This window comes from Xenopus laevis, chromosome 8L, assembly GCF_017654675.1.
Source record: "Xenopus laevis strain J_2021 chromosome 8L, Xenopus_laevis_v10.1, whole genome shotgun sequence".
NCBI lineage: Eukaryota > Metazoa > Chordata > Amphibia > Anura > Pipidae > Xenopus > Xenopus laevis.
Window position 1 is genome coordinate 72,788,024 of NC_054385.1, and position 22,346 is coordinate 72,810,369.

Here is a 22,346-nt window from a genome sequence, read left to right on the forward strand (position 1 = left end):
ACGATGTTCATTAAATGATTGTAAATGTTACAGTTGTTTGCACCCCATCAATGTAATGATAAGTAGAACATTTTATTGGATCATCCTGGCATCTGTCATTTCACGTGATGAAATCTGCCAATATATGACCACCTTAACTTGACATCCATAAGTCCCCATACAAACCTCCCCACCATGCTCCCTCTGAAAGTATACATATTTGCATGGTCATAGAGGAAGAAACCCAATGTGAGTATTTTACTTGGCTTCCTCTCAACCTGGGGCCCCAGAGCTGGGGGTCTGCTAACCTTTTGTTATGCCACTGAATATGCCCCTTTGTGTCAGTTTTTAAAAACTATACATTTCAATTAAAAAATGCTGCAAAAGTATATAAGTGGATAATTATGTATTTCCCATGAAAACATATAATACACTTTAACTCTTTCATTTTAAAAAAAAAGATCTGTTTTTATGAATTGTTTTTTGTTTTCTGGCACATATATGTGTGCTGGGCAGCAAGGCTGTAATTGTATTCATTTTAGGGGATCCTGGCTTTAGGCTGCTATTGTTTGTTTGTCTTTACCTCTGATTTATTGTACAGAGCTGCTTTGTGGAAAATGTTGGTGCTTTATAAATAAACTAAAATAATTGATGGAAAATGTTATATTGACCCTATGCTGTGGTAAGACAGGATGTCATTGTATCCATTTACTGCAGTTAGCTAAGCGGCACAGAATGCAACAATGGGCAGCTAGCAGCCCTCCAGATGTTGTACCAGGGAACACCCAGGGAATTTTAGTTCAGCAACATCCAGATGTGCTTCGGTAATAAATATGATTGATAGACATTGAACAGTACATACAAGATCGGTATTTAAATCAGTTATTCTAAGTGTCCTTTAATATGCCAGTGAATGAAAGTGACCCTCTTATGAGCCCAGCTGCTACTGAGATGCACATTGTACAATGCATTGTTTCCCTTTATACTGTGAGCCAAATTTCTATAGAACCAGCTGACCCAGGTTGAAACTTATAATGATAGGTACCAACTGCATGCAGGGCTGGTGTGAGACTACTCAGATACTGTGGTCAGACTGGGGGGTGGGGGACATTGTTACTTTCTACATTCCTGTGAGAAGTTTATTTGCTTTCTGTTTAATAGCTGGTCTGCAGTTCAGCATGTCTGACCCTGCACTGTAGGTTGCATAATACACATAGAGGGCTTTGCTTGTTGCACCAAACTTGGATTGGGACTTTGTAGATTCTGGCAAATGCCAGGAAAGGGCTGGATTTAGGGGTAGACAGCAAAGGTCGCTGCCTAGGGCACCAAAGGGTAGGAGGAACATTTCTAATGAAGAGAATGAACAAAGGATTGGGTTGGTGAGCAGGAGTACTTCTTTTGGCACACCTACTTCTTGGCCTGGTTCTGCCAGAGGAGCTTCTGTAAGATGCCATAAACAGTGACATTTTATTTGGCCTGTAGGGGACTGTTTGGAATTCCAGGGCATGTTTTAAATCTCAGTCTGAACCTGTGTGACACAAATCAATTTGTCTTGCCTGGGGCCAATCCTGCCATGAGGCAAGGTGAGAACCTCAGGAGGCAGTAAGGGTCCAGTTTCCAAGGGCAACAAATCCACACTCAGCACTAGCGATGTGTGTCCCCCAGGTCCGGACTGGCAATCTGTGGGTTCTGGCAAATGCCAGAGGGGCTGCTGTAAGTTGCCATAGACAGTCACTATATATAGGGCTGGTGGGGGCTGTTTGGGCTGCTGTGTGGCCTGTTTGGGCCTCTGTGTACCTGAAATGCCAGGGCCTGTTTTGAATCTCAGTCCAGGCCTGTGTCCCCCTAACCTTTTCTGATGCGAAAGTTTTAGGGTTTAGGAAAGTCCATATTGTATTGGGCCATATACAAGTGCCTCAGCTAATAAATGTGATCCCACATTCAGGGTTGCCAACCTTGCCAAGGGGCGATCTTGGTCCCTCCATTGCCTGAGGCAGCTTGCTGCTGCCCCCCTACCCCTGCCCGCTCACCTTTTTGCACCAGAGGCGGTTGAGGGGAGGTCCACAATGTCGTCAGAGCGGTTCAGGACACAATTTTGCTCTCTGAGCTAGAAGAGCCAAATTTCCTTTATATTTTTCTTAAAGTTACATGGAGCAGCATCTCCCCTGGTAACTAGTGGGGTGCTGACTCATTGGTACAGCTCCCCTGGCCTTGCTGACCCTTTTTATGAGAATGGACAGATAGGTAGTATTCTGACTGAGATGTTATTATGCAGAAGCATTACTCAAATAGGGAGTTGTGGCTAAGCCAAAAGGAAGGGGGATATGGAAATGGTATGGATATGAGAAGTAGGGCACTGAATGTTCACACTGTTTGTATTATAGTAGTGAATATTTCACTGACCTCTGTTTTCCTGACCTACAGGCATGAAAACTGCTTTATAATGTGTTGATGCTGAGAAGGCAGATAAATTTGTAGAAGTGGCTGTGTCTCCCTAGGAGACAGTATCCTATACCCATCTCCACAGTAATCAAATCAATGAAAGAAATAATTTAAAAATGACTGTGGTCAGTAGTTGTACTACAATTCCCTTTTTATTAGGGTACTTCCATAAAATATAGTTTTAACTACTGCCGACTGTCCTTTTCTATCTCTTTTATTTCATTGGTCTGAACAGGCAGATGACTTAAGGTATGTGGGCTTGCAGGCTACTGGAGGTGGCTGCTCTGGCATTGGAGTGGTTAAGAACAGCAGGAAACTTTCCACTTTCCCCTCCTGTTTCAGGCCAGTCTCACCCTCTCAGCTGTTTCTCCCTCCCCTCACTGCTCCCCTCTCTCCCTCCCCCTCTCTACTTCTCTTTCTTTCTCCCCTCCCTGCCTGATTGCACAGCCCCGGCCCCTGATTTCCTCTGATTTTGGACTGTTCCTTTCTTATTGCACAGACACCAGTCCCCTTCCACTGTGCACAAAGGGAAGATGTCCCCCCTGTCAATTATAAGGTTTGGGATGTGGAAGCTGGATTAGTGGAACAGGTCACTTATTACCTGACAGTGGAATTTGGAAAACACTTGAAAAAAGTTGGATGTGCTTTGTGTCAAAGGATGTAACTTTGGGCATCTCTCAGACAGGGGACTTTCCTGCTTGGGCATTAGGTGCTGCACAGATTGGGTAAGTACAGCACTGTACATACAGTACAACATTGAACAGTTTGATTAGGGTTCCATCCCACATACAGAGACACAGAGATGTTCATGTTTGGAGACATAACTGTTGGGAAGCTGGCAGGACTTTTAGTCAGGGCTTGGCATCTTGTTACTGGCGCTTGGCAGTGAGACACAATGTGGAGACAAGGCAGGACAATCCTATGGTCCAGAGTGAATGGCCTTGAGCGCTCATCACATCTTAAACTAATCTCATGGAGTGTAGTCGCATTGCTTCATTGCTTGTTCTATATTTGCTAGGTCCCTTACCTGCCCATTGGTCTGGCTATTTGGCAAGGCTGTTTGGTACCATGAGATAGCGAAGTACCAATGTACCCAGTTTATTGGCTGCGATTATTTTTTGTGTTGGTCTCTGCATCCGATGTGTACTTGCAATACAGGTGAGGTGTTAAATATTTTCAGTGTATATTTCAGGGGTGTCCAACCTGTAACCCCCAGTTGCTGGGGGATGCTAGGATTTGTAGTTTAACTACAGCTGCAGACTAGACTAAGTCAGCTAATGCATGTATTCCTCCTACCTCAGTATTGGGTCTCAGTCTTCCAGGATTTCCAGGGGCACCACTTCTCCAAACTAGCTTGTGGAGTTTGGCTAGAGAGGGAACGGGTGTCCACCTGGTGGCACCCAGCTGTGGCACTGTAACTGTCAACTGCAATGGATTGTTGGGAGCTGTAGTTCAGTAATACCTGGTCTGTTTGAACACACTGGATTGGACAGCATAGAACTAGTGCTCAACCTTTCTATTTGCTTTCACTGGTTTTATGCAAAAGTCTTATTTTAATGTGCCCTGTGTCTCCTTATATAAACTTTGTGCATGCAGTCTTCCTCCATCCATTGTTCTCTCACCGGCCCTGTAACTTTGGCGAGTGCCCTCCCATCCTCCCATACAAGTCTTTGTACTAACAGCAGGGGAATGGAAAAAGTTATATCTGCTCTTCCCCTCCACTTCAGACATTTCACTCTCTAGTCTAGAGCTTGGATTTTTCACTGGTTCTTAGATATTATTTACCATTTGTTGCTAGTAATCGCTTGATGTTATCAATATCATTTTAATAATTATAGCCTTTCTTAGTAAGAAGTGAAGGGTCTCTTTCCTAGTAGCCTAGTCTCTTTCCATAGCCGTCCATTCTAGCCTGTGTAAAAAAAACAGTGAGTTCATAAGGCTAGCCCTGTAAGCATCCAAGGCTCAGTCCACATGAAATACATCAGAGACAGACACACATGTTCTCAGTGGGGGGACATAGCCCGTTAACCTATAAGGCTAACACCATAGCACCCCGATTCACCCTATCCAGAACAAAAATAATTCTCAGATACAGAACTAATATTAAAAGCTGAAAGTGAGACTTAACTTTGTTTTCTTTTAGTAAAATATATGAACTATGAACTGTATCATTGTAGGAGGAGCTTTTAATTAATTTAAAGGGGGTTATGGTAAAACAACTTAAACAGCATTGTGACCCAATTCTGAGTTCTGACCATATTTTAGAAACACCCAAATCCACCCATCATACCTATTGTTGGCTTCAATTGTCATCACATAGCAAAAGAAACACTATAATGACAGTTTTAAAATATGTAATTTTTTTTTAAAAAAAGTGTTTCTTTAAAGGAAAACTATACCCCCCAAACAATGTAGGTCTCTATGAAAAGATAATGAGTAAAACAGCTCATGTGTAAAACCCTGATTCATGTAAATGAACCATTATCATAATAATATACTTTTTTAGTAGTATGTGCCATTGGGTAATCATAAATAGAAAATTGCCATTTTAAAAAATAAGGGCCGCCCCCTGAGATCGTACGATTCACTGTGCACACATACAAACCACATGTAAGGTCACATGAGCCAATTAACAGACAGAGTTCTGCCTTTTGCTTCCTCACTTCTTCCTGTTACAGCTATTGTTGTAGTATTTCTGGTCAGGTGATCTCTGAGGCAGCACAGATAGAGTCACGAAATGGTGGTTCAAGGCAAGAGATGTAAAAGGGCAATATTTATGTAAATATATATTCCAGTTTGGTAAGATTCTTTAATATGTCATTCAATTTGATATAAACTATCTGTTGCTTAAGTATTCTTTTTGGGGCTATAGTGTTCCTTTAAAAACTAACAAAAAAACCCATAAATGCCTGGTACATTATTGTGATGATAGTTTGCTTCACTGAGTATGCCTAATATTATGGAGTTCATTTTCCGGAAACCTGTTATCCAGAAAGCTCAGAAATGCCGGATGGTTGTCTTCCAAAGACTCCATTTTATCCCAATATTCCAATTTTTTAGAAATAATTTCCTTTTTCTCATTAATAATAAAACAGTACCTTGCAGTTGATTCAAACTAATCCTTATTAATCCTTATGGTCAAGGCACACAGGCAGATTCGGGGAGATTAGTTGCGCGGTGATTAATCTCCTCTTCTTTGGGGCGAATAATCTCCCCGAACTGCCTCCCCTGCCTTTCCACTGGCTAATCACCGGCGGGATTGTACTCGGACCGATTTATTTTCCGAAGTTGCCCGAAGTTTCCTCGTGAGGCAACTGAATGGGGATTTGGAGTTTCTAATATTATGTACCCTAAATATTCTAAACTGCATACCTCCCAACATTTTGGAAATGGAAAGAGGGACAAAAAGATTTGGTGCGCGTACCGCGGCAAAATCTTTGACCATGCCCATGTTGTGGCCATACCCTCTAATTACCATGTTTATTTTACAAAATTTGACAGGTTATAAAAGTTTGAACACATGTCTGTGGTTTTTATGTTTTATTACAGTTTTGCTAATGAAGGAGAATTGCCCTTTAAGCTGCAAGTCACCATTTCCCCAAGAGACCTGCCTATCTTAAATTGTTACAATTGTTTTTTTGTTTATCTTAAATTGTTATAAAAGTATCCAAGTGCACCTGGCACATATTCTGGGCTCTCTGCCAAAAGCCAATTAAGTTATAAACATTGTATCTTTTTCTGGCTGTTCAGTGTGGAGATTAAAGCAAAGTTGCAACATTTCAGTAAGAAACTGGAACTGTGGGCTGAGCTGTCAAAATCGGGACTGTCCTCGGAAAAAAGGGACAGTTGGGAGTTATGAAACTGTCTTATATGAAAATGTGTAGTTTATGATAATTTGTGCGTGTGAGGAGAAAATAGAATACTGCCCTAGAGACCTGACAATCTAAATGAGAATGTGTGCTAAGGAGTTTCTTAAATAAAAGGCCCTGGGTCGGTGCTTGGCGGATGTTGAGAGGTCGTGCATTCCTAAGGAGTGGGATAATCAATGAAAATGTTTGTAGCCGTGAACGGACCATAAAAGTATGCCAGTGGGGAAACAGAAGACAAGTGTGGAGCGAGAAGAGACCAGAAAAGGCGGAGGAGCGGGGTTTTCCCATTCTTATTCCCCAACAATCTACCAATATTTTTTCACTTATTGGAGCCAGACTGAATGTAAGGGAAAAGTCTGCTCCATAACAGTACTTAGATGTTCTGCAGCCAATGTTACTGCTATATGGGATTTCAAGGAAAAGTAACTTTTGGTTTTACCTCTCTAGGGGCCTAGGAGAGCCCTGAACTGGACAAGGTTACAAGGTCACTGTGTAGCACTGACAGCAATTAGCAATTTGAAACCCTTGAGACACAAGGAGATTTTGTTTTAAGTAGGTAAAAGTTCAGCATCAGCAGCATGGCTGTATGTAAATGCAACAGTAGGAGGGAGAAGTATTTAGGTGCTTCCCAGTTTATGGGGTCTATGTACCTATAGGGATGAAAACATAAGTGTTGGGACATGCCAGTCTTATAGCAGCCATTTGTGATTTGGGACTAAACTGGAATGGATTTGTACTAGAGAAAATATCAATACTAAAAAGAGAACATTTTTGGTTTGCCATTAAAATCAGTGGCTGCTTGCACAGCAGTATCAGTATCAGAGGAGAAAATTAAATTTGTGGCATTAGTCTTAGGCCCATGGTAAATTGGTATTTTGAACACTGCTGTCTTAGTGACAGCATTTCCCCCGTCACAGGACAGTGACAGGTGAACCTTAAGTGTATTTTAAGATTTATGTATCATGGGCAGGGACATCTAATACTTAATTCTATAACTCCTGCTTGTGCCGTAGCTTTTCCATGAGAAAAGCTGCAGCATTCAAATTATCTTGTGAGACATTCATTGGTGCTCTAGAAGGAAACACTCATAAAATTAGTGCTATTAAAAATATTTATATTGGGTCTGTGCTAACCAATCTCACTGTTTATGGGGTCTTTTCCTTCCTCAACTAACGGCTTCTCTTTTTTTGTGTGTAATATCCTCAGCCCCAGCTGCATGTGTTTGGAAAGCATTGATATTACTTACACATTCCATGGGAAGACAGAAGCCACTTTGGGGTAAACTTCAGACTTGTATAATTGTTATGTCTATACAGTCCCTGTTCAGCTTGTGTAAGTCAGCAGACAGATACAGTAACCGCATACTGGCCGCCTGAGGTGGCAAAATTTTGCTGTGCTTGGGGTACACACAGGGCTGCTATCAGAAATCACAGGGCCTCATAGGACGTTTCCTGGGCCCCTCCCACCACAGGTCCCACCCAACACCACAGTAAGAAGGCCACACAGACAGTAAACCAGTAAAAAATACTTTTGGTCAAAGGTCAAAGGTCTCCTACACAAGTTTAAAAAATGGCCAGGGTCCCTTCCTAAAAGTTAAAAAAAAAAAAACAATGGTGGGCAGGCCCCCCTACAAGTTGAAAAAAATCATTGGTGGCCAGGGACCCCACATAATATTAAAAAATCATTGGTGAACAGTGTCGCCCCTACAAGTTAAAAAAAAAAACCTTGTTGGTCATGCCATCCCCCACAAGTTAAAAGAAACATTGGTAGCCAGACCCCCCCTACAAGCTAAAAAAAGACTTCATAAAAACATTATTAAAAAAAACATTTATTAAAAAAATTGTGGGCAGATCTCCCCATTAAAGTTTCTTTAAAAAAAAAAATTAAAAAGAAAATTGGTGTTCAGTGGAACTTACCTTTAAAATATGGCAGATGGTCTTCTTCTTCCTTTGCAATGTCTTCTCCCTCTTCAGTTAGTGGTCTTTTTATTCACCTCTTCTTCTGTGGATTCAAGGGGGGCCCTGCTACTCAGAGAAGCAGGGTCAGACTGGGAAGCCCACTGGGGCTACTGTCTCAGTGCCCCATGCCACAACTTTAAACCCCCCGCCTTCCCATCCCCGCTGCACTGCACGCACTGTGTTTTTTGCCGCGACCGTTGCGGATAACAGAACGGAGGTCTGCGGCTTAGTGCAGGGAGTGGGACTGAGCCAATGAGAGTTGGGGCCCACTGTTTTTTTCCAGTATCCCGCCAGCCCAGTCCAACCCTACAGAGAAGTGCAGTAAAGCTCCTTAAAACTTGAAAGCTACAGGGCTCAGGACAACTGTGCCTCGCTGATGGTGGCCCAGGGTACACATAATAATAGTGTATATTGCTTCTAATATTCTATGAAAATGTGGGGCACAAAGAGCTGTGCAAAGATAACAGTCACAATCAATGAAAAATGCAGTAGATAAATTCAGTAATTCAGGTTTTTACCATTTTTTCTCAAGAGACTCTGGTTTAGAACCAATTGCGTTTTACATTCTACGGTGGATGTCACAGACAAAGTTAAAAATGATAGCAATAAACGAGTGGTTACATTACTTTGCGCATCCACCTAAAATAGTATGACTTTCCCAGGAATCAAAATTTGTAAGATAAATAGCAAATGTAAAGCAGATGTATGTATGGAGTAAATGAACATTTTCATAAAACGTTACAGCAGAATTCCCTCACTGCTAATCTTTCCCTTGGCCCCAAGATGGGAGAATGATGATATAGGAGTTGATATTTCCAATGGAACATGCATTAAAACATGGTAGTTACTTTCATGGATTTCCAGGTTTTGTTTTACCTTGTTCTAAAACTGGGGACTCTCATTCATCCCTTTTTTGTTGTGTTACTTGTATTGGTCTCAAAGAAATATTAAGAGATATAGATTTACCGGTGTTCACATTGCAAAATCTCCCTTTGCTTTTTATAAATGTGTCACCACTGGCACACATAGACCAATGTTGACCATACCTAATTTTGTCCGTATGCAATATGACCCGTGTACACCAATGGCTAATTTCCATTTAACCATTACAAATGCCATATGGTATATATTAAATGCATAATGTTCCATATAACCCAAGACTTCATATATTATTACATAATAACAATAAGAGGGCCTAACAAGGGACAACTGCAATAAACAATTTAAATATCAATAATAAATATTGAAAGCAGTATCTGTATGTATTATACTAATTCCACTGCTGTTTGTCTGACTACAGAAACAGTATTTCAGAAATCAGTTCTTGTAAACCATTTGACATATTTATCAAAGAGTGATACTAGAGCTCGCCACAGTGCACCACTCTCTGTTCATTTCTATGGGATCTTAGAGGTGTATTCACAAGAATTAATTTTGATAAGTCAGCCCCTAAGAGACAGCGATTACAGTCAACAGTATGTTTTCTTTTATTATGCAAATAAATTTGGGTGGACATCCCATTTAAGGCCTATGGCACACTGGACATTTGAGTAGTGGCACAGCCTTCTATGTTATTTCTCTTTTGCCAAAAGAAATGTGTTTGACATCTATCCAAAAACGGTGTATAACATTTAAGAAAATAGGGAGCTGTTGTGATGAACAGATAGGCTGTATATTTCTGTGATCTCCCTTACTGGCTTCACAACTGTCCTAAATTTCTGTTCACTAGCTTGTGGGCATTGCCAGCTAACAAAGCATGCTGAAATGGCACCTTGACGTTGGCAATTGACGTTCAACATTATAGTTCCCTAATGTATACTGTAACTTAGTGAACTCTCATTAGGTCTAATTCACTAACAGGTGTAGAGGACAATTCACTAGCGAACGAGACCATCCCTATTGTACGTTTGCATCCTATCACCAGGTGACTTTTCTTTTATTGAACGTTACCTGTTTCACCAGAGATACTTCGCCACCTCAGACCAGGTGAACTGATAAAATGAAGCTACATCTTCCTCAATCTTGAGATGATCAATTATGTCTTTATTATGGTTCCTTGGACATTTGTAATAAAAAGTGGCCACTTCAAGCATTTGCAAAAACATCTCTAATAAAGACGTCCATGCGACTTTTATGTACCAGCCCTATTCAATTGACCTAAGCGTAAGGGGACTAACAAAGTTTTGCTAGGCAGAAATGAGCACTAGCGAAACTTCACTAGGAAATGCTTGTACTGCCGAAGTAACGCTAGCAAAAAGTCGCCAGCGTTCGGCTGCTGAGATGCAACTTCGCATTTTAGTGAATTAGTGTAGTGGTAACTAACCAAGAGTGCTGATAAATAGACCATTTTCTAATTGAACAAGTGTTTGTGTAGCTCTGCCTGGCTTTTTGCTTTTTAATATGTTTGGTGGGCAAGTATATCAATATTTCTACTGATGATACTAAATTGGGCAAAGCAATACATTCTATGCAGGATGGTGTTGTTTTGCAGAGAAATTTGACTAAGTGGCCCGTTTAAGATTTAATTTTTAACAAAGAAAAACTTCAGAAGCTTTTAGGTACCAGAGTTTCTCTTTGTTCCAAAATCCTGTTTGGGAAACTTACGAAGATTTACAAGCTGTTTTAACACAAAACCCAGCATGAGTTAGGAAGCTCATGCAGGGTTTCAGATTGCACTTACCGAAAAGGACAAGCAATCTTGAATGGGTCCCTAAATATTGATAAATGTAGGGTTATACACTTCAGGAGAAATAACACAAATGCTAGTTTAACGCTAAAATGGCAGTGTGTTGGGGGCCTCCTCAATTCAGAAGCATTTGGAGATTTTTGTGGATAACAAACTGTTTAGGTAGTGACCCTCAGTGGCTACTAAAACAAATAAAGTGCCGTCTTGCATAAAAAAGGCCATTAATATGAGAGCATCTTTATAAGTCCCAGTTAATGAGGTTGATATAGTGCAGAGAGGTGCAACTAATCTGGTAACAGGTATAGAAGAATTAAACTGCTAGGGTTCTTTTCTTTGGAGAAAAGGCACTTGCAAGGGGACATGATTTCTCTTTACAAGCACATTAAAAGCCATTATAGACAGATAAAGGAGATCTCTTTTCATGTAAACAAAGGACAAAATGTTGCCCCTTTCAACGGGAGAATAGAACTTTCATTTGAAGCAGTGAGATGGTTTTTCACTGTGAGGTAAAATTGTGGAATAACTAGCTTGGTGATGTTGTAATGGCAGAGTTTATTAAAGTGACTTGGAGGACTCTTTGAAATAGCATAATATCCAGGGCCGGATTTCCGTGCCTGGCGCCCCTAGGCTGGCAGGTCGTATCGCCCTATGTGGCCTCGCGACCTATGTGGCCTCGCCACAAATCCGGACCTGATAATATCGAGGTTATTTTAATTTGCTTTTTATCTGTACCGTCTTCATTTTGTAATTTGCTCCCATGGCTGTAGCACACATTGGCATCATATATACCATGCAGACTATTTCTTCACTGCCTACCATGTTATATTGAAGTTCATTGGGGTATTCAGTGTTCTCCCTAGAAAAATAATAAGAATTGGTTGGGAAAAATATATAAAAATGTAATAGGCCTGTATATGAATATGTATATATTTATGCATTTGGAGGGGTTGAACGTGATGGACTTTTGTCTTTTTCTAATCCAAATAAACTATGTAACTATGTTAATGGGATCCTGTCATTGGAAAACATGTTTTTTTTCTGGCAGCCTGCCAGAAAGCATTTCTCTCCAAAAGTGCAGGCACAAGTCACATGACTTGGGGCAGCTGGGAAATTGACAATATGTCTAGCCCCATGTCCGATTTCAAAATTGAATATAAAAAATCTGTTTGCTCTTTTGAGAAATGGATTTCAGTGCAGAATTCTGCTGGAGCAGTACTATTAACTGATTCATTTTGGGGGAAAAAAATTTTCCCATGACATTATCCCTTTAAATGCTTTGATAACTGAGCTAATTTGAATTTTGGCGAAAAGTCATAAATGTGAAACAATACTTGTTAAAATCAAAATCTTAAGGGGAAAAACTATTTGAACTTTGTTGAATCTCAAATGTTTTCCAGAGCAGTCACTGATGAGCAGCATTGTGTGTTGGATATTAAAGGGTAATAAGCGCTGCAATGCACTCGCATTGCATATGGAATGAAGGTATGGCAGTCAGTAATAGTAAACCATGTTCAGTCTTCTTTACGAAGCTTGGAATGCTAATAAATATGTGAAGCATAATGTTAGGAATTGTAGTTAAGAGCAGCATGACATTGGCATCCCTGTATAAACCAGAAATAGCAATCCACAAATTACAATCCTCCATGTCTGAACCCAGTGCAAATGCTGCAGGGCCCTTTGCTTTGTTCCTCATTTATGCTGGAGTTACGTTTATTTGTGTAACAAACTCTAGTTGTAACTCAAGTAACATCAAGTTATGCAGCTGGAAGAAAACTGTTGCAGAATGGGAGCATTAAATGTAACAGTACGAATATGTATTATTTTATGGCAAGTAGCATAGTAACAGACCACTTAACTACACAGCACTATTCATGTCAATATAATGATACAATTGGAAATCAGTTTAAAGGGGTTGTTCACCTTACTACACATTTTTCAGTACAGTTGGTTTCAGATCATCAATGCTGTAAACTGTTCTGAATTGCTACATCAGTTGATATTTTTCTTTTCTTTGTCCCTGTTTTTCAGATTTCCTAAGTTTCATTAAAGGCAGCTGTTATAATTGATACAATAGTTGCTTAGATTTCACAGATGCTGCTAAAAAATGCATCTGCTAATGTAGCAAATTGTAACTGTTTGGAATCAGTCCTCGATTACTGAGTTGCCAGACTCAAACACCAGACACAGAAACATTAAACTTAAATTTTGGGAAAACTGAAAAAACAAAAGATTGAAGGTGAACAACATCATTAACATTGTGGTGATAATTTATTAATCCTAAACTCAACAAGATTAGGGGGCAGGTACTTGAACCAGTGCAGTGCACAATCATTCATGTTTAAGATGTGGATCAAGCAGACTAGCAGCTTTTTGCCACCCCCAAGAATTGAATAGTGGAGCAAGCAGGGATGTAAATTTGAGGGCCTGGCCTGATTTTGCTCCTGTTGCAGGTCAGCCATGGGCCCCTTCACAAAAAAAAGGGTGACTACCCAGGAAGTAGATTTCCACATGGCCCCCTGCACCTCCGGGCAACTTCACAGACACAGGGTCTGCTTCCTCGGTAGCTACTCCACTGGCTGCAAGTCAGAAATGCTACAAACCAAGCCACAATTCACCTCAGGAGGTTTATACTGGGGAATGTTGTTATAGGACTGATATTCAGATTCCCTGACTAAAATCAGCATATACACTGGCACTCAGGTGGTCTCCTGCAGATTATTTATACTTTACATTAAGTTTAATATAAACTGTTTCATTATAGCTTACACCTGGGAATAGAAAGTGAGCAGTTTCTCCCTTCTTGCCACATTATATTCAGTATATTGCAGTGAGTGTATTTTTTTTTTTTACTAAACTCCTCTCTCACAGGCAGTAAAACAGGCAGTGATTGATTCTTTTGACTGTGTAAATAAGTTGGTTAATATATCTGCCATATGTATGGAATTATGTGCGAGTGAATGGGCACCTATTGGAGTTAGCTTTTACTCCACTAGAGGCTTTCCCCACAAACATTTTAACAGAGGTTTTTATGATATCTGATCTCAGAAGTATTTTTGGAAACATATCAGATTTTTTGAACACAGTCTAATTGTTACCATATATGGTTGGGTCAGAGAGCATGATCTTAATTTTTGTGTAGAAAAGAAGGTTCTGTGTAATGAAGGCCAAGGTGACTGTGTGTGCTGCACAGCTCTGTGTTTTGGGGCCCATTGCAATTGTGTGTTTTGTTTGTTTTGAAACTGTGTTTCGGGTGTGGGAGGTTTAATGGTGACTGAAATGGTACTAAATTGGGAGGCCTTCAGAAAAACACTTAACAATGTTGGTAATGTTGAAAATAATAAAAACAATAATCCAGTTTATCTTGTATCCAGACACACACATTTATGCTTCTGGGCCAATTAACTGTATTCAAAGTAAACTGCAGCTTTAACAGTACAGATATAGGAATGCTTTTAGTGAGTCTAAAGTTGCTGTAATCAGGCCTGGATTTGTGGAAAGGCCACCAAGTCCCGGGCCTAGGGTGGCAGAATTTTAGGGGGCAGCATTCTGCCCAAACCACACCCACATTGGTTTAGAAGCAATGGGGTTGCACAGGTGATACAATTTTTAAACTTCCTGTGCGCCAATCCTCATTGCTCCAAATTTTTGCATCAATAAAGGGGAAGGGATGGAGGCGACGAACGACAGCTGCCCTAGGGGCACCCGCTATGTAAATCTGGCCCTGGCTGTAATGCCCTTTTTTTATGTTGTGCATGTTTAGGAGCCACTAAGTCAGGCTGATTTACTAAGTTACAAGTACAAAACATGGGCAAATAAACATATTTTTGTTACCCGAGTACCCCCCATTATAATGTTTACTGCAATCCTGCACAAATCCTTGATCTCCCAGTTACAATGACCTTTGAACATTCTGCCATAAAGGGTACAAATCAACACAACGTGCACCCATCATCATGGTTAGGTCCATGGGAAACCCTTGAGTGTACATTTGCAGAATTAATAGTGCCCTATTAGTGTAATAGTGACAATAGTGACTAGCAAATGATCTCTGTGCTGTAGAAAACAAGATGCAAAAGATAAAAATAACTTTGTATTCTGAAATCCAATGCAGATGAGTTGTGACATACATGTCCTGGGACATAAGATGCATGAGTAATGCACAGCTCTGTGTCTTTTGTAATCTCACACCATTCGTTCTTTTGGGATAGACATTGTAGCATGGTGATCGGTTTAAAGCTGAATGCTGCATTTCTGGAACATATGAAGATAATATTTCACCTAACAGGTCACATGTTGCAGCTGTGTTCCTCTAGCATGCAGCTTAGAGACAGAAAATAATGTATGGCATGTGCATAAATGCCACACACACAGTAACTACACTCAATGCTAGATGTTAACTAGAACTGTAAAGTAAGGTACTGTACAGGGCGCTGATCAGTTCAGTAGGTGCCATGAGATCTTCAGCATTAGTTAACAATGCTCACAGAATTTAACAATGAGTCTGACCATTCTGTTATATTTATAATTATCATAGCCCATTGATTTGAATCCAATCAGCCATTGTGCGCCCACATACAGTGGAGCTGGAGCTGAGGTCAACCCGGAGGCTTCAGCTCTGTGTGTGTGTGAGTGCACATAGGCTGATTGGATTCAAATCAATGGAGCAGGGCACTGAGCAGATCTGCTTCTCTCAGTCTGCAAAAATACACAGACTGACAACAGCCAGAGCCATCAGCCTGTTTGCCCATAGCCTTATGCAGCACTTTCCAGAAACTGTTTATTGTTTACCTCCAGTCTGGAATGACACTACTCTTAATGGATAATACGAGACAATAGGATTCATGGTTTAGTCACAGAATAGGTGCTGATAAGGAGCAAGGAAATGTATATAGTATGTGTCATGGAAAAATCTATACCATAAAGGAAAAATTCATAATATAAACTAGTGGAAAAAAAAGACGACAGCAGATTAAAACCAATTGGTTCATCTTATCTACCCTTTTTTTTCTTTAGTAATGTCTGGAATTTAACTTACTCACAGGAAAGCCATGTTTATCCAAAGCATTTTTACCACCCTTTCAGTAATGCTTTGTATTAGCACTATTTCACTTTTAATCTTTCCAGATTTTTGGCATGGCTCCTTGTTCTTTTTCTCTGCTTGCTCAGTCTCAGTACCCCTCTAACTATAATAGTTTGTCATAATAATTAAATGTATTTTCTCACCTTGTGTCTCAACCATTTCTCCTTTTAGATTTTAAGCTTTTTCGGGCAGGGTCCTTTTGTATCGGTTATTGGTTGCTTTGTATATAATTCTGTATGTTCAATGCATACACCCATTTATTCATTAAAGTCCAGATAGGGGAATTGGGTAGAGGCTCTGGCCTAGCCACTCGCTCTGGCCTAGCCACTCGCCAGTGAAATAGTCAAAAATAAATGGAAAGCCAATACCTTGTCTGCTACAAACGGGTGAATCCCAAACTTTATTCCATGGTGCTCACAACACTTCAATGTTCAAACGTTTCGGGACTGCATGGCCCTTCCTCCTCGTCACTGAGGAAGGGCCATGCGGTCCCGAAACGTTTGAACATTGAAGTGTTGTGAGCACCATGGAATAAAGTTTGGGATTCACCCGTTTGTAGCAGACAAGGTATTGGCTTTCCATTTACACCCATTTATTGTACAGTGCTGCAGAATATGATGGTGTTTTATAAATATGTTTTTATGTAAAACAAGCATTTAAGATTTGATAGGTATATTGTATTGCCACTTATCACACAAGGTTGCAATTGTCTGTTGCAATGACATGTTAGCACCAAGCACTCAAGGCACATGCATGGGTCTCATCACTTGCCCCAAATGCACATGGGTCAAATTATTTCAAATTATTTTTCAGGCCCCCAAAGTGTCTAGATGTTGACCTGTTTTACCAACACTTAGGGGCAGATGTATCAAGGGTCGAATATCGAGGGTTAATTAACCGAATATCGAAGTCGAAGGATTTTGCGCAATTCGTTCGATCGAACGATTCGAAGGATTTTAATCCATCGATCGAAGGATTATCCTTCAATCATAAAATTGTTAGCAAGCCTATGGGGACCTTCCCTAACATTGGCCTCGGTAGGTTTTAGGTGGCAAACTAGGGGGTCGAAGAAATTTTTAAAGAGACAGTACTTCGACTATCGAATAGTCGAATAGTCGAACAATTTATAGTTTGAATCGTTCAATTCGAAGTCAAAGGTCGTAGTCGAAGGTCGAAGTAGCCAATACGATGGTCGAAGTAGCCAAAAAAAACATTCGAAATTCGAACTATTTTTCCTTCACTCGAACTTAGTGAATGGGCCGCTTATTGAAATTCTATACGAATTAGGACCTCATGTGGCCCCCGGCAGCCGCAGGGTCTGCTTCTTCTGTAGTTACGCCCCTGGTGAGGAGCATTACCAGCAGCACAGATTTATTTAGCCCAAAAACATACCAGATAAGGCAACATTTTGGGCTTACAAGGCTCTTGATATGGCTTGACAGAGCTTGATTAAGGGCCTTAGGCCTGAAACATTGCCTTATCCTGTATGTTTTTGGGCAAAATCAATCTGTTTTTCACCACTACAATTTACACAGTGTGCTGCTGGTAATTCTCGTTTGCATATGGCTATGGCTCCGTGGCAGGCATGGGTCCTCCTGTACAGCACCTGACACCACAATAAATGTATTGAGCTCTGCAGGCCTTAGGCCTGAAACATTGCCTTATCCTGTATGTTTTTGGGCAAAATCAATCTGTTTTTCACCACTACAATTTACACAGTGTGCTGCTGGTAATTCTCGTTTGCATATGGCTATGGCTCCGTGGCAGGCATGGGTCCTCCTGTACAGCACCTGACACCACAATAAATGTATTGAGCTCTGCACAAAACTTGTGTTGATCACACCGAGATATGCCAATACAGAGATGCAAACCTGCAAGAAGTACAATTTGGGATGACTTGTGGCACGCGCAGCGCACTGCTGAAAATTTGTGGCCTCAATGATGACATTATGCATGTGTATGGCCCCTCCATGGTGCTGAAAGCTCTCTGCGTATATACACTTCCAAAAGCCATGGGAATGGCATTGTGATTGGAGGCTGGGGAGGGGCCTAAAACCAGATAAATCCCTGGAAAACCAAGGGGGTTGATATGCTGTATTTTTCCTGAATTCTGCTGGGGACTTGCTACCAGTTTAGCCAATCAGCAGGTTGTAGCTACTGGTGACCTGTTTAAAAGCAAACATCTTATTGGTTACTATGGGTTATACATGGGCAAATCTGTGGCTTTTATTACATGTGGGTATGTATTTTAATATTTTGTTAATAGGGGGGTGAAATGTAATAAGAATAGTTAGGGAAAGGCAAATAAAGGTAGTGCAAATAGTTTTGCTTTTTGCCAACCAATATTTTCCGTGGAATGCTACAAAAATAAGTAGGAAATAAACAGAAAGTTTGAAAGTTTGTCCTTTTTACATTTTTGCATATATATATATATATACACACACACACACACACATATGCTGGGGCACCATCATTTTCTAACTAGCGCCCCAAGAAAGCTTTGTAAATTGTATTAGCCTACATGTGATTTATGTCCCTCGTTTGCCTGTAATTATACAAACATTAGGAAGCCAGTGGTGCAGATCAGACAGTAGTAGACCTTAATTCAGAAAACAGAGTTACTTCTTTGTCTGGACATGTATGCTTATTTATTTAGTGACATATTTAAACACTAGGGATGAAAAACTCATGAATGAAAGTAGCTTAACAGACCAGTATAGGACAGGAATTTCCATAAACCTTTGGAAGTGAAAAACAGTACCTTTGGAATACAATATTCACTTAAATGGGAGATATACCTTACCATGTGTAATAAACTGAGAAATTTAGGTCATTTAGGATATTTATCCACCCTGCCCAACTCCCCAGTCAGTATTTTCCCATATATAATAATACACTATCCTATCTAAATAGGGAGATTTGGGGTTATGTATATGTTGAGTATATCAGCAAATTACACGCTAATATAAATTGGGATCCTATTGTACATTTCCATCTTTGTATTATGAAAGTACTATAAATGTTATTTGCATTAGAGACTTTTAATTGAAAAACATATATTTGTCTTTTCTTACATACAGTATTACTTGTTTGCTTGAGTCAGCTGGATTCCTCAATATAAAAGTAATATAAGGTGCACGTACCATCAGTGGTCCATCCTCCACCATTGATCCAAAAAAGAGGTTTTCGTACAGCACCAATCAATTTAAAATGCCTTTATTGGTACATTTTATGGCAAACAGCCTGGCCTGCGACGTTTCAGGCCTTCAGGCCTTTTATCAAGCTCTTATAGCTTGATAAAAGGCCTGAAGGCCTGAAACGTCGCAGACCAGGCTGTTTGCCATAAAATGTACCAATAAAGGCATTTTAAATTGATTGGTGCTGTACGAAAACCTCTTTTTTCTTACATACAGTACCATTTGCTTTTTAAGTAAGCTGTTCAGTTAGGTTGTATTTTTCTTATTGTGTGTGTTTGTGGAGAGATAGTGTGCTTGTTTTCCTGTGGTATTTGGTTAATGTGGTGTTATTGTTGGGCCAAATATACCAGCAGATTATCATCGATAAGGGGAAGAGCATTGTCTGTTCTCAGTCTTCAAAAATCAATGACAGGAAGAGCTTCCTTCCCAGTCTGGCTCAGTTTTACAGTGTAATCTGCCTATTTCCAATCAAGCACCCAGCATGCTTCCTTCTGAAATCAAATATACAAACAATTTGAAGTGTATAAACACAGGCCTAGTTTACACAAGGGCATATCCTACTGTTCCCCCTATGATGATACACAGTTGCATCTGTGACACCTATAGACATGTTCATAACACAAACTCACTGTATGGGGCAAATTCACTATTGGCCGAAAATACGCTAGTGACGGCTTTGCCTCACTTCGGCAGGCGTAATTTCGCCAGGGCTGCGCAAATTTATGAAGATCTGAAGTTGCGCACAGGTTACTGAACGGTTGCAAAGTTGCACTAGCGATAATAAGATAAGCAGTCCGAAGTTACGCTAGCGATGCCTAATTAGCATCAGTGTGTGCAGTTAAAGTACAATGGACGTATATGCTGCAGCAACTACATTACACTACACAAGGCCAGGGAAACTTAATAAAATTAAATAGAGGTCTTATATCGCCCCCTACACATGTTCCCACTGTATAGTTTAGGTGCCAAATGTAGGGGGAAGGAGGGTACCCCAAAAAAAAATTACGTTCTTTTTCAGCCTATCACCCAGTAAAAAGTCAAAAATGTTTTTTGGGACTTTCAACTTTTTTTTGACAAACTCCTATCTACTCTATTGCACTTTGCCTGGTCTGAGCTGGTGAAGTAAAGTCTGGCGCAAGAGGTAACATTCAGTAAAATCCGCAAGTTAGTGAATTAGCGTAGTTACATCCCTTCGTCAGAGCGAAACCTCGCCTGGCGTATGGGTGCGAAGTAACGATAGAGTAGGTCTACTTCGCTAGCGAATTTATGCCAGCACCCGTTAGTAAATCGGCGAAGTGGCAAAATGACGTCACGCTGGCGAATTTTCGCTAGCATTAGCCAGTTCGCCCTTTAGTAAATTTGCCCCTAAGTCACTTTTCAGCTCAGTTTAAATACATATTTATTATTTATATAGTGCCGACACATTTATGTAGTGCTTTACAAAATGTATACATGATTCACATAAGTCCCTGCCCTAGTGGAGCTTACAATCTGAGGCCCTTATCATAATTATTTTCTTGAGTCAACTCAGGCTGAAGTGCTACCCACTGAGTAACTAGAACACACAGTGGCGTAACTAGATGTTGCTGGGCCCTACAGCAAATTAATTTTAGGGCCTCCAACATATCCAGTGTTTGTCCTGTTTTACCAATATATGTTGAAATTGCTCATCATTAAGAGCCTCATGGGTCCCCCTGTACCTCCTGGGCCCTCCTGCAGCCGCAGGGTCTGCTTCCTCTGTAGTTACGCCCCTGAGAACACATAAGTAAGTGTTTCACTATGCAGTGTTAAATTTATAACTCTAAACAGTCTCTTGTTCTGAGAGAAGAAGATATCCAGGAGAATGAGAATAGAGAAGTGTCCTTTGGCATTGGCAGTGTGGAGATCCCTGGATAATCCCTGTGCTTTAGGTCAATCAATGGCACATCTGCACAAGTGTTCACACTTTAGTGCTCACTACAGAAACACCTGCACCCAGGGAAGCTGCACTTTGCTCTTCATCCCAGCTTAAAAACCCAGCAGGAGGAGCAGTTTCATACTTAAAAGACAACATTTAGTTTAACAAGGTAGCATATAAAACAAAATTTGAATCAAAAGTATCATTATAGTTTATAGTATAAACAGAGTTATGTGCTTATGTGCCTATAACTCTGTAAGTTACAAAAAATGAAGTGCATATATGCACAAATAGGCTTTGACATGCCCCTACCTTCCAAATCATTTAGGACACACATGGCACAACTGGCAGGTATTAAATATAGGGCTCTCTTCCACCTTCCATGTAAATTTGTTCCTCTTAGCACTCAAGTACTTGTACTTATTGTAAATGAGCTGTAGCATCTTTTTCTCATACACACAGACACAGACCCAAACCAACATTCAAACACACACACTTTTCCCTCTCTCATAAACCTACAGTTGCAAACATATTGTATAACGTCAGAGCCTTCATTATGCAAAGACATACAGTAGTGCAAACACATAATAATTTCTCAATAAGCTGTTTATAGAGCCACAATTGTGAAATTTTATCTGCTGCTCAGTGAGACCTTTGCTTTATAATGGAGAGGGAGGGAATAGAATTTGTCGTCAGAGAGGAAGCCAGAGGTCTTCAACCCCATGAAGTACAGAATGAGAAGAAGGGATCTAAACGAGTTATTTAGAAGATTTATACAAGGAAGAAGGAGGTGAAGGGGCATGAGACTGTGGCTGCGAAGTGCATCACTTACCCGTGTTAACTATAATATTTATTTCACAGTAATACGCTGCGCCACATATTTGTTCAAACCACAGAAAACTGCAAAACCTTTTGTCAATACCTTATGTTTTTGTAATGACAACTTGCAAAGAAAACATCTGACAGAAGACAGGGAACTGCAGAAACGCAAAGTATAACATGGACAAGAAACAAAAGGAAATTGAGACAAGCAGAAGCAGATAAAGAAACAACCGGGAAGACAGGAGCATTAGACAAGACAGAGAAGGCAAAGCTAGAAATGCTCCATATCCTGAGCTTAGTTCAGGATTTGGCCAAATCTAAGCCCCTCCCCCTTTTTTGTAGAATTGAGCTTTAGCAGAATCTGAGTGCCTTGTTAAACCACATTGGAACTCTAATTGGCACATTGCTTTCTAAAT

The 22,346-nt window shown here is 40.3% G+C and overlaps 1 protein-coding gene across 1 annotated transcript in view; it reads left to right on the plus strand.

The window, feature by feature from the left end:
- The first annotated feature begins 2,652 nt into the window (after positions 1–2,652).
- Positions 2,653–22,346, plus strand: part of LOC108698661 — a 72,311-nt gene continuing 52,617 nt past the window's right edge. Inside the window, exon 1 of the mRNA XM_018230317.2 lies at positions 2,653–3,146. Coding sequence (XP_018085806.1) covers positions 3,061–3,146 — 86 coding nt within the window. The 5' untranslated portion in view covers positions 2,653–3,060. The remainder of the gene's footprint in view (positions 3,147–22,346) is intronic.